Below are 13267 nucleotides of genomic sequence, written 5' to 3'. Positions count from 1 at the left end.
AAAAGGATTAATGGAAAACTGGATTAATGGAAAGACTTAATAATTGATATATGGTCTGTTGAGATCCCAGTTAACCAGGTTTCACTCTATCTTTCTTACTAGCTGTGCCCGCGACTCGTCCATGTGTTATAGTGACCTTTACCAAATATAGAAATATATTTAATACTCTAATCCAAAAAAAGCCAAAGAAAATTGTGTCATCGTTCTAGATTATAACATGACGAATTACCATACAAACTTTCATCTCATTCAGAAACTTTTTAGAAACTTCGCATATCATATTTATTTATATTAAATAAACAGTCTAAAAAACGCTAACTAGCGTTCTCATGTATACATTTATATAAATTTTCCTGATCAAAGGTATATTGCAACCTGTCTCTAAGTAGAATGAAATTCCTGTAATTACGTGCAATTAGCTGAAATGTCAATTGTTTACATTTTTTTTGACTTCCGAGTATATTACATAGGTTTGTATGTTTGGTCACGCTCTGATTTTATCAGAGAATTATGAAAATATGTTCATTAATTTTCATTTCACACGAAGGTTGTTTGTGGTTTTCTATTATTGTATCCATAATTTACCGTTCTAAAGATTGAAAAAAATATTAATCGTAATAAAGATTATTATTGTTCATAATTATGGTATCATAATTATTTCATATTATATTACTCATAACCCATTTTGCTAGTTATTGCAAAATGAAAATTTGTATGCATCCTTTTCGACTAAAACAATCTATTTACCTATTATATTACTTGATATAGTTATATATAGATTACTAGGTGATACCCACGATTTAGTTCTCGTGGATTTTTTTATTATTAAAATAAATACTTTTTCTAAAATTAAAAGTCGGTTAAGTATCTCCTTGTTGACTTGACGAATATTTCGTCTCGTCAAAGTCTGTCTATCCATTTCAGAGATTTGAAGAACTCACAAGAACATATAGATAGAAATATATTTTTAATTGTTTTTCTGACGGAAGTACCTTATATATTATACAGAAAGAAGAAAGAAAGAAAGATACATTGATATACATTTAGTAAAAAGCTATTAATTTTAAAATTACAAAGCGACACTTCAATTTAATTTGTATAGATCAGTGAGTAGCACTTGAAATTATACATTGTAGAAAAAAAAACAATAGAATCTAGTATAATACAACCTGTCCTACCTGTATTTGTCTGGCTTGTAAGATAAACCCTCCAATAGGCAGTGGAGCGCCGGCTGGGCTCCCAATAGTCACATTCAGGGTGTCTCCCTGCCGGACCTGGGAGGCTGATGTGAGGATCAGGTATGGTGGAACTGTCGACTGTGGCTCGATGGTTGAATGACGTGGTAACTGGTCGATACACGCCTGAAATAGAAAATAGGTGCATGTTATTAATATAGGAGATTTATTTCCTTAAATAAGACGCAGCGTGGGAAGGCCTCCAGCAAGGTGGACCGACGATCTGGTCAAGATCGCTGGAAGGCATTGGATGCGAGCAGCGCAGGACCGATCGTCGTGGAGATCTTTGGGGGAGGCCTATGTCCAACAGTGGACGTCTTCCGGGCTGCGATGATGATGATGATGATGATGATGATTTCCTTCATTTTTTTACGTTGCAATTTCATTATCAGATTATTAGGTATGTATTATCCTCGTCACCCCTTGGGCTAGGATACGGTCTTATGAAGAGTTTCCACATAATTAACAAAAGACGGGTGCGGTAGTTATGCCAACGTGACCTCGCGACTCTGGAAATCTAGCTCCTAGGTACACTGTATGATTCTTAAGTTAGTAAGAAACCTACACACCTCCTAGTCACCCCTCCGGCTAGGATACGGTCTTTTGAATATTTTTCCACGCAATTAACAAAAGACGGGTGCGGTAGTTATGCCAACGCGACGACCTCGCGACTCTGGCAACCCCACTCGTAGGTACACTGTGTGGTTTTTAGTGGGTAATATGCCCACACACTCCCTTATTACCGCTCCAGTAGGAAGACGGTCTTTTGAAATTTTTTTCACACGTTAAAAAAGGCACTATTCCATATTAAACCATTAAAAAAAGGTGTAACTCACCGCTGGAGGAGCACCGGAGCCATGTTGCTGTGATGACTGTATCAAGTAGAGTATTGTGAACAATATTGTACTTCTTTTCCTTGGCAGCATTTTTCTGTCACCTGAAAAATAAAAGAAATATATATTGCTATGTATAAAGGAGAGTAAGTTCAGATATGATGGCTGATAGGTATCAGTGGAAGAGGATATACTGAGCCGACTCCAAATAATGGGATAAAGGCAAGGCAATAATGATGATATTCTTATGTGTATATTATATTAGTATATTGATGGCTTCGGTGGTCTAGCGGTTTAGCACATCGCCTTATTAACGATGGTCGCGGATTCGATTCGACGCGCGGCATATACATTTATATTCATGACTATGATTGTTTCTATCCGCCTGGGTGGTTTCTATGTATATTATGTATGTATTTACAAATGGATTTTTGTATTTATATCAATTGTCTAATACCCACAACACAAACTCCTTTACTTAGGATTACATAGCACTCTGAGTTGTTCTAAGATATTATTATTATCTTTTGTTACTAGAAGATTTTGTACATATACGTTTGTCACCGCGGATAACTCAGTATTTTTATACTATACTGGTGATAATCCAGCGTACGGCCTACCTGATAGTAGACGGTTATTGTAGTCTACAGACGTATACAATATCCTGTTTGTCACGTGTGCGTTGCCGACCTTTAACCTAAACCTGCTGTAATGTGTAGAGAAAACTTCGGCAGGTTGTTCATTGCAGAAACAAACTCTTACACTTATAAATACCATAGTATGATCGAATTTATATAATCATATACAAAAAAAAACTTTGTATCTATATTTAAGTGACTCGGATGATGGATTTGCTTAAAAAAAGTTTCTCATTTGCCTCATCAACAGCATAAAAAATATAATTTCAAATACGCGATTGAATATTGAGTGAGTGCGTAATGCAATATTATTGTATTCCGATGCCTCAACAATCGCACCTAAATTAACTTTTTTAAATCGATCGTTCAGTTTTCATTTTAACGTAACTTAGCAACTCGTTAGTAACAAAAACGGCAGTAAACCTGGCACGGCGTCTGCGCACCGACCGTGACAACTGGTCACGTAAAAGGAAAAAAATTACAAAACATTGTTGGACACGCACTTATAACGACAGGGTTCCATAATATTCTTTATTACGACTATATCAGGATTGATGTATTTTCAACATTTATCAATGTCTTAAAAACGACAAAGTCGTACAATATAATTTTAACTATTACAGCATGGGACGAAGAGGATTGTTAATAATGTGAACTAATAACCCCATTGCAGCTTGACCTCCATTAATGTACCATGTCAGTTTGACCTCCACTCCACGCGGTTCCCCCAGAAAACCATTATTGTAAATTCTTAGCGAATTTACCACGATGGGCTAACTTGCTCATCTTATCATCCTCCACTGGTGCCCCGCCAGCGAAAACCGATAGCGCAGGCGTGTGTACCATTTCATTATCATAAAAAAAACTATTACAGTGTTTTATCTAAATTATCTTTCTTTCAAATAAAAAACCTACTAGTTAGAAAGGAACAAAAGAGTATCAGTAACAACATAAAATAGCGAAATTAAATATTATTATGTAAGATGTTTGCTTTCGTTTTATAATAGAAATAGATTAAATAGAGTCTTGAATGTAAGCAATTCAAATGAACGAAATTTTAAGCTCCTTTCAATATGTTTTTTTTTTATTCTTCCGCCATATTTAGAAAGCAGGTTTAATAAATAAGATGTGCAAGAATCTTGGTGTTCTTTTAAACAAAAGTTGTAAGTAAAACTTAATTTTTAATTTATTTTGTTAATTTTATGTCCTACTAACTTATTATAATAATATTATAGGTATTAATTAGGATGACGAAATCGACAGAACCAAATATACTTAGTTATTACGGTCATAAACTGTTGAAAAATGTCAACCAGGAAAATTTCATGTTTAAATTAAAAAATATGTCTGTCGGGTTTTTGTTATTGGATCATGGTCTTTTGTTTTTTATTTCAACAATTGATTTCGTTACTTCTACGCGTTTTTTTATAGCATAGTGGTCAAACAAACTTGCGGATTAATGTGGTGGTGCACCAATGAGCACCCAGTATGAGTGACAGTAAGTTGTCGCACACTATGCTGTTTGTGGGCCATGTTTCCAATTAATAATAAAGAAGAATAATTTTGTATAGTTTTATTGTTATTTTATAAATTTACTATTTATTAATTTATTTTGTAATTTATATAATTTTAATGCATATTCATTATAGATAATTATTATAGACTTAACACATTGTGGCATTTTTAACCATGGCTTGAAGTCATCAGAGAAATGTTGGTGGCGGCATATACTACGTATATATATATGTATATACAACTATACATAAATACAAATAAAAGCATACCACACATAAAGACATCTGGCAATAAAAACAATCTTTAACATTATAGAAAAATGAAGATACTAATGGATAAAGAGGAAATATATATATAAGATAATATATGTACACAAAGTTAGAAGTTTAAAATAAAAATTCCTGCAGTTTAAGTTGGAAAGAAAATCTACTCGTGGTCTTGATTTCAAGAGGTAAGTCGTTCCAAAGTGTAAGAGCGTGAACGGCGAAAGAATAGACGACGGTTACCGTTTACCATCTGCTTGTTTGTCATTCCAAGTAAATAAAAAAAACATTGTACACTAAGTCAGTAAGCGATTGAGTCATAGACTCCATAACAGAATTCCCTTCACTCCGCATGACCTCACTTCCTACATGAGACGACATAAATTATGTCCGTCTGTCCTTTTTCCTCGTAAGCGTTTGTTTATCTGTTTCATATCTTTGCATCAAAGCAAGCGAGGTTAGCGTGGATCTGATATGCGGGATTCGCGTCACGGGATCCGATTTTCTCGTTATCTTTCTGTTTTCCTTGTTCAGAAATTCATTAAGCGACTAATAGTAATTAAAAAAAATCATATATTTACACATTTATTTAAATAAACATACCATAAAAGAATAGACAGAGGAACTTAGCATTATCGAGATTTACGGTGCAGGTGCCGGGTCCATCGTGTAGCATAGAGGAAATCTCCGAACAATTCCTGGTACTTGTGACCAATTATAATTATAGTTTACTAGCTGTGCCCGCAGTTCCACTCGCATAAAATTTGTAGCCTGTGTTATTCTGATGTATTGTATAGGCTCAGCTATAACACTGTAAAGTTTCAACAAAATCTGTTCTATAGTTTTTGCGTGAAAGAGTAATAAACATCCAACCATCCATCCTCACAAATTTTCCCGTATTTAATATAAGTAAGATTCAAGCATAATAATAGACAGATTGTATATTATTTAAAAAGTTTAACTGTCGACAACAAAAATTTAAAACCGTTTAATATTGTTTTCATTAGATAAACAACTGTGTTGTGTTTAACTAATTAGTTAATTATGTCATTCATTAGAAAAGTGCATTACACTAGTCAGCATACGTTGACTTCTGTTTGCTTTCCATATATTAAAAAAAGTTTCTTTGAGTTCTCCTCAGATGATTGATTAACTTTTGTGGCAGAGAAAAAAATATGTTCTTATAAAACATAGATTGTCTAAGATTTTCTTAGATTTACGTGCCTGATTTGAGACTTTAATTTTCTAGTATAAATTATACTATGTACACACTTAAATAGAACAATTTAGATGTTATATATATAGTTTTTATTTTATACAAGATAAACTGCTTTCGCGCAGATGGATGACTTTGACGTGAATTGACGTGACTCCGACGTCTTTGAAAATGCCTGGAAATCATTGAAGTGCGATGAAGGTTAACTTTAAGATTAGATAAACAAATGGTATTTGTTCAGAAGTATCACATTTTAAGACTAGTAACTACCTTTATATAATTGAAGTGTTTAACTTTACAAATTGCAAGTAACTACTTGCTAATGGGCGGAAGCCGGAAATAAACGTTAACTCAAACGAAATGAAATAATGAAAGAACGGTAGTTTTGTCATGTCGAGTTGACTCAAGGGTGATTAATATTTGTTTAAAGTTTTCCTTTAAAGTGTAAATTCTGTTAACTGTCCAGGCATTGCGTTTCTAATAAGTGGTAGAACAAAAATATATGACTATTCAAAAGTGCTTATATAAAGTTTATTTGAATAAAGATTATTTATATTCTAATAAAAAAAAGGGTATCTTTATTGCCAAGTAGTATTTACGTTTAAATACGACTATAACAAAGTGTTATAGTGTGTAATTAACAGAGTTTGAACTAGTCCCAAGCTAAGCAAAGCTTTTGTTATGGGTACTAGACCACTGACAGAAACACTTAAATGTTTTTTTTAAAAACAATAGAAAACACCCAGACTAATAAAAACAATCTCATCTTCCTACTCTGAAATACAAATGTTTGTATCGTACAAGGAATCGAACCCGCGACGGCCGTAGGCTCTTTTGGCTTAGCTTGGGACTAAATAGGGTTGTTAAAATTATTCAGTGTTTTTAATCTAAATATATAACTCAAAGGTGACTGACGTAGTGATCTATCAACGCACAGCCCAAACCACTGGACGGATCGGGCTGAAATATAGTATGCAGGTAGATGTTATAACGTAGGCATCCGCTAAGAAAGGATTTTGATTAATTCTATCCCCAAGGGGATAAAATAGGAGATGACAGTTTGTATGAAAATTTATCAATTTTAAACCGATCGGGCTGAGACTTTGCATGCATAAAGCTACTATGACGTAGGCATCCCCTGAAAAAGGATTTTGACAAATTCCACCCCTAAGGGGATAAATAAACGCGAGCGAAGCCGCGGACAAAAGCTTGTATTATTATAAGCCTTATTATTCAATAAAATGATGTTTGTAGGTCTCTTAAGGTCCACACATAACCATTTCTAATCTATCGAGGTCACCTGAATTGAAGAAACATTACTTCTTTAATACCTGTTTAAATTAATAAAGGACTTTATTTGGGTCGTTGAAATGTAGGACTGAAAAGACGCCCTTCTTACGACCGGACTATTGTTAGAAATTCCTCACCATGAAGAATTCATTTGAATAATCGATATTCATGTGGTTGAACTTAGGTTATTAGCACTTAGAAAGTTTTAACAAGAATAGTAATAAACAAGAGTAGGTACAAAACAGGTGTACCTACATAATAATGAAATAGTATAACGAGCCGTGTATTTGTATATACTGTATCTTTACATAGTACAAAATAAAGTATCTACTGTTACCTGTTCGCTTAGATCTTTCAAACTACCCAACGGATTTTAATGCTGTTTTTAGCACTAGATAGAGTGATTTAAGATGAAGTTTTTTATGCATTATATATGTATACTAGCTACTCGCCCAGGCTTCGGCCGGGTACATGTATGTATTATACATATGATCCTTCCTCTTGAATCACTCTATCTATTAAAAAAAAACGCTTCAAAATCCGTTGCGTAGTTTTAAAGATTTAAGCATACATAGGGACGGACAGACAGCGACAGCGACTTTGTATTATATTTTTCCAGTATTTTTTTCCAATAAAATTAAATTTTGACACGTTTATGATGCGAGAGGTCTAAAAATAACTGTGGTATTTTTTGTCTACTTGTCTATGTAGTGCTTTGCTGTGCTTTCATGGATTGTAATGCTGTTTTAATTTTAGTTATTCTGAATATAGATTATATGGTAATTTACGTCATCTCTTCATATAAATTATTAAAGTCAAGTTAAAGTTTTCAAGTAAAGTTGTAAACACTAGACTCTGCACAAATTCGTCTGGGGCTGGCACAGTTAGTAGTAGGCATATAGATGATGGTTGATATATTACCATAAAGTAAGCCGTCAGCATGTTTGCCATTCCAGTAGCACAAAAAAAAAAACAAATTCTTGACCATACGTCTGGGCTGTGAAAGGAGTAATATCAGGTTAAGTACCATAGTTTGACCACAATTTTATTTATCACGATAAAAAAATATATACTATCATAGACATATTATTGTATAAACCGGTCATTGTTAATATATATTACCATAATTATGTATGACCCTGATATATAAATAGTCTGTATAACATAACCTATCTAATGTTAATATAATAAGATTATTTAAAAATAAGTTGAGAGATTTCTCGAAGAAACAGATACGATAATAGATAGTAGAGTTAAGTGAGATGAGACGAACTGTTGATGTCGTACGAAGTACATTAACAAGGATTAGGCATGCGACAATCACAATCACCATAGAAACCGCTACACACTCAATCTTTGTGCAATCAGATAATATTGTCAGCGACATTAATTTTGAAGTTAGAATTGCCTTACAAAAACATTATTATCACTGAAATTAATCACACATTCAATTTTCATTTATTAGTTTGTAATGTTTATTTGTTTTTATTGTATAGTCTTTAGGTACAAATATACCTAATAATATTTGATTCTCTTCTGTTGTTTTAATTTCTCATTGGATATGTTTACTAATTTTTTCAGCCGCTACTCTCCGAGCCACCAGTGGAGGATGATAAGATGAGCATGAGACAAATTAACCAGGAATAGTTTCCAGGGGGAACCGCGTAGAGATCAACCTGACTTGGTATATTGTTAGCCATGGAGTAATTAGATCACATTACTAACAATCCCTTTTCTCATAAGCGTCACCTTTGTAAGCACACGTCACTCAACTATGATTATATGTCTGGACGGAATTCAATGAAATATGATATACCAGAATGACCATAGTATCTTAAATTAACAAAGGATATTTTATAATAATTCAGCCGGACAAAACCGCAAGTTCTAGTAAATATTATTAGGCACCTATAAGTAGGTATGTAAAATCTTTTGTTATAACTGACTATCTAAAACATTTTCAAAATGAATTAGTTTATAGAAAACTTAATTATGGACGACGTAATCATATGTTCAAAAATGATTTTTACATTCAATTCAACGATATATGGCGTGCAAAACCTTGAGCCATAGCTAGTAATATATAAAAACTATATTAATAACCTTACGTAAAAAATACTACCGATTAATATTTTGCAGAGTTATTTATAATTAATAAAAAACCGTAAATAATGGTGTCGATAAACTGTACGCATATTTCTTATATGATTTATTTTGGTACCTGCGTATAATATAGTATAATTAATATCATTACCGGTTTTATAACTTATAAATATATTGTTCATAAAACAGAAGTTGTGGTTATACTGTATTTCCTCATACTTTTTACAAAAACTGATAAATATTTGGCTTATATATTTTTTATACTACGATGGGGGCAAACAAGCATACGGCCTATCATATGGTAAAGCGTCCTGTAACCTATGGACACGTGAAACATCAGGAGTGTCATGTACACGTTGTTGATCCTTAATGTACCCTTCTTGAAAAACCCCATGCTGTAGTCTCTTGAGGAAACCTCGGCAGGTAGTTTATTCGACAATCTATGTGTACGCGAAAGGAAGTTCCTCTGATACCGCACTGTCCGAGACCACTGTACCGGCGTGTGGAGATAAATTCCCTGTCGATGGCGAGCGGTGCGATGGTAAAGAGTAGCCGTGGGCATCATGTCGAACAATTCTTTAGAATACAGTCCGTTGTATATTATACATATATATGTATATATATATAAATATATATACCTATACCGACCAAAATAGATATTTTATTTTTATCAATTACAAGTTCATCCAAATTTTTCACTAATGCTTCGCTTCTATTTGGTCATAGCGTGATTATTAATCTACAATAAAACTGTCCAATACTAAAATAATTTATCTATTAGAACAAGTAGATCCTGAGATTAGATCGGCCAACTAAACGAACTCTTCAGCTTTATAATATTAACACAGAGTATAAAAACTTAAAAACAAAATTAACTAACAAAATTCACAATGCTTAGCTTATACTACATTAGTATAAGTCGGAAAATAGTAAAAGAAATATCGTATCATACAGTGCAGTGGCCTCCGATCGATGCATTATTCGTGATAGCGTGTTATTATCAGACAAACCATCACAATAATTGTATAAATAATCCTCTATTAAGTACAACTACTTTCGGTTAACTTATCTAACGTAATAACAAACGTTTATATTAATTTAGACAGTTTAATTAAATTATGGATTACGGGAGTTTTTATTAAATTAAGGGGAAGACCAAGACACAACTATATCAAGCAAGTTAAAGAAAAAGTCGGAGTCGTGTCGTATCAACAGCTAAAAGGACTGATAGAAGATCGTGAAAGGTGGCGGGAGTTCCACCGACAAGAGGACAGGTTTTAAATTATGAATGAATGAATTAAATTATATTCTACATAATATAACACAAATAATAACTCTGGACAATTCACAGGATAAGTACTAGTACCAAGCTAATCAGAGCTTATGTTACGGGTACTAGACAACTGATAGAAATACTTTTTTTTAGGTAAATACATACATAATATACATAGAAAACACTCAATCCAATATAAAAAGTCATACTCATTAATATAATTGTTTGCACCGTGCGGGGCATTGAACCTGCAACCAAAACATGTATAGCGGTGAGCAAAACCACTAGACCACCGAATCCGTATATATAAGTTTTTTAAATAACAAATTATTGATGATTCCGCCACCTAAGAATCAGTCAGAAAAAACAAAACATATTATTTTTTCGTCAGATTTGATCTTGTGTTCTTTTGATTATAAGTCAAGTTAAACTCCTAAACCACGACTCTCAGAAGTAATCTATACATAAAAATAAAATTGCGAGTGTCTGTTTGTAATATTGAAATAACAGTTCTTTACTACATGCAAATGAATATCTATCCGGTACATACACCAAAATATCATTTTTTTACAATCTTTGTCTGTCTGTCTGTTCCGGCTAATCTCTGAAATGGCTGGACCGAGTTTGACGGGACTATTTATGGCAGGTAGCTGATGTAATAAGGAGTAACTTAGGCTACTTTTTATTTTAGAAAAATAAAGTTCAATTCCATGCGGACGAAGTCATGGGTACAGCTAGTTCACTATTAATATTAATTTAGACATGAATACTTTAATAAGTCCTATTATTATAATTACACAGCTGAATAAACAGACACACTGTTCGACTGTTAAGCATTATTACTACGTAGAATACAAATCTCCCACGGCACTATTACAAATGTTTTTTATGAATCACTTTGGAGGTCATATATTATAAATTTAATTGCACATTTCAAAGTCATGCTATGTTCAACGAGCCCACACATCAAAAACTTTTACAATTGTTTTAAATTTATGACAATTATTTACTTTCTTTCGATTGCACCGTCCATATAATACACATAAAAAAACACGAAATTATGACAAAACCAAACATTATTAAAGATTTATAAATAAACTAGTTGTCCCGGTCAAGGTAGTTTTAATTAAAATCGCTATTAAACAATAGGTTGATGCTAGAAGGGTGAAAATTTAGGGTTGTATGTATTTATAATGCCTATATTATAAAAGAAATGTCCAAAAATTAAAGTTAGGCGTGGACAAGCCTATCACTTAGGGATATGAAAAATAGATAGTAGCCGATTCTCAGGCCTACTGAATACGCATTTAAAATTTCGTAAAAATCGGTCAAGCCATTTCGGAGGAGTATGGTAACCAACATTGTGACACGAGAATTTTATATATAAGATTTGGACGCTATATTTTTATATATTTATGATGATCTGTGTACAGGAAAATCGAGGTGTTTGTATATCCCAAACTGGTTCCAAATGTGTGGGTTGTACCGTATTGTATTTTTCATATTTAAATATTTTTGCTCATCAATTTGTTGACAGAAATCTAAAGTATTAATTTTATAGGTAAATTAAATTTAAATACTAAAAATATGAGAGGCTATTATAAATAAGTTATGTTAGTTCAAGCATCTTCACTGTTTGCCTGAGCTCGTTAATAAATAAATAAAAAAAAAACATTAAATAGATTTGTCATTGATGCAGTAATCGTTATAAAAAGACATAACTAAATGGTTCATGGTTGATCTATCTGAGTTTTTCTTGAGTCGAGGTCGAGGTATTGTGTAGTGTTATTTAACAGACAACTAAGTGAATTTACTCCAATTCACTATTTTTAAAAAGCATTATAAATTTGCGCCTTTTTCTCTTTCTGGATAAACCTACTGCTATACAATTATGTACTTAAACCACTAATATAATTTATTAAACCTTATAAATTCCCGCCAATTACTCTTTAGAGATAGAACATAAATTTAATTTCATAATTACGTACTGCGTAATTTTTAAGGTTTTTTACTTTTTCTTCTGGCTCTGGAATATTATTTTTAATACGTGCCAGTACTTTTTCCATAGACACTAAGCAATATAAAGTTAATATAATAAAATAAGACGATTACAAGATATTCATTATTGATTTATTGAGTACAATATCGATAAATAAAAGTGTCTTTTCGGCCGTCATTCGGCGTCTGTGAGTGGGCTATATTATATAAGATCGTATATCAAAGAATTTTGTGTCGAAAACGATACCTAATTGGAGTGACATAGAGGTATTGTCAACTGTCGATGATGTGGTGACCACAACACTTGACAAGCCCACATTTTGTTTAATATATTTTGAATCCAAGTGCCAGAGGTTGAACCAAACACGACCTCGCCACTCGGCAATGGCGGTCGTAGGTACACAGTGTGGTGTTATAGTGCGTAAGACTCCCACACACCTCTAGTTCCCTTCCGATCGATGCTCCGTCCAATCCCCTTCCTAGCGATCCCCCGTCAAATTCAAGCGGGGATCGAAATTACGACGGCTTGAGACGAGGTTCGAACATCTAGCGGTGCTCTCAGACTAGTCGTATCTATCAGGCGGGAGTTTGCCTTCAGTTGCTCCATAAGTCCTTCTGCTGGAGTGCCATCTGTACTTGCCCCCTATCTTCCAGTGATGCTGTAAAGGCCATTATTAGAGTTACCCCCCTGGCGGCAGAAAGAGTTTTATGAGACCTGCCAATCCGTTGTGAATCATTTCCATAAACTATTTCCTAATTTTATATTAAGTTTAAAAAATATGCGTTGAGAAACGCTACAGTTATTCGGATAATGAAACAATGATGTCGTGTAGATTTCAACAATAATCATTACATAGTATAAAACAAAGTCGCTGTCGCTGTCTGTTCGTCCTTATGTATGCT

At 33.3% G+C, this 13267-nt stretch overlaps 1 protein-coding gene across 1 annotated transcript in view; it reads right to left on the bottom strand.

Annotated features, from left to right (window-relative positions):
• The window catches only part of LOC131841649 (putative ferric-chelate reductase 1 homolog), a 31750-nt gene that overhangs the window by 9111 nt on the left and 9372 nt on the right, over positions 1-13267 (bottom strand). Inside the window, exons 2-3 of the mRNA XM_059189974.1 lie at positions 2072-2172; positions 1179-1361 (exon numbers count right to left, since the gene is read on the bottom strand). Of these exons, the coding sequence (XP_059045957.1) occupies positions 1179-1361; positions 2072-2161 (273 nt within the window). The 5' untranslated portion in view covers positions 2162-2172. The remainder of the gene's footprint in view (positions 1-1178; positions 1362-2071; positions 2173-13267) is intronic.

Source organism: Achroia grisella, unplaced genomic scaffold, assembly GCF_030625045.1.
Source record: "Achroia grisella isolate CSIRO2021 unplaced genomic scaffold, CSIRO_AGI_Agris_v1 utg1867, whole genome shotgun sequence".
NCBI lineage: Eukaryota > Metazoa > Arthropoda > Insecta > Lepidoptera > Pyralidae > Achroia > Achroia grisella.
This window is presented reverse-complemented; position numbering and strand designations above follow the sequence as displayed.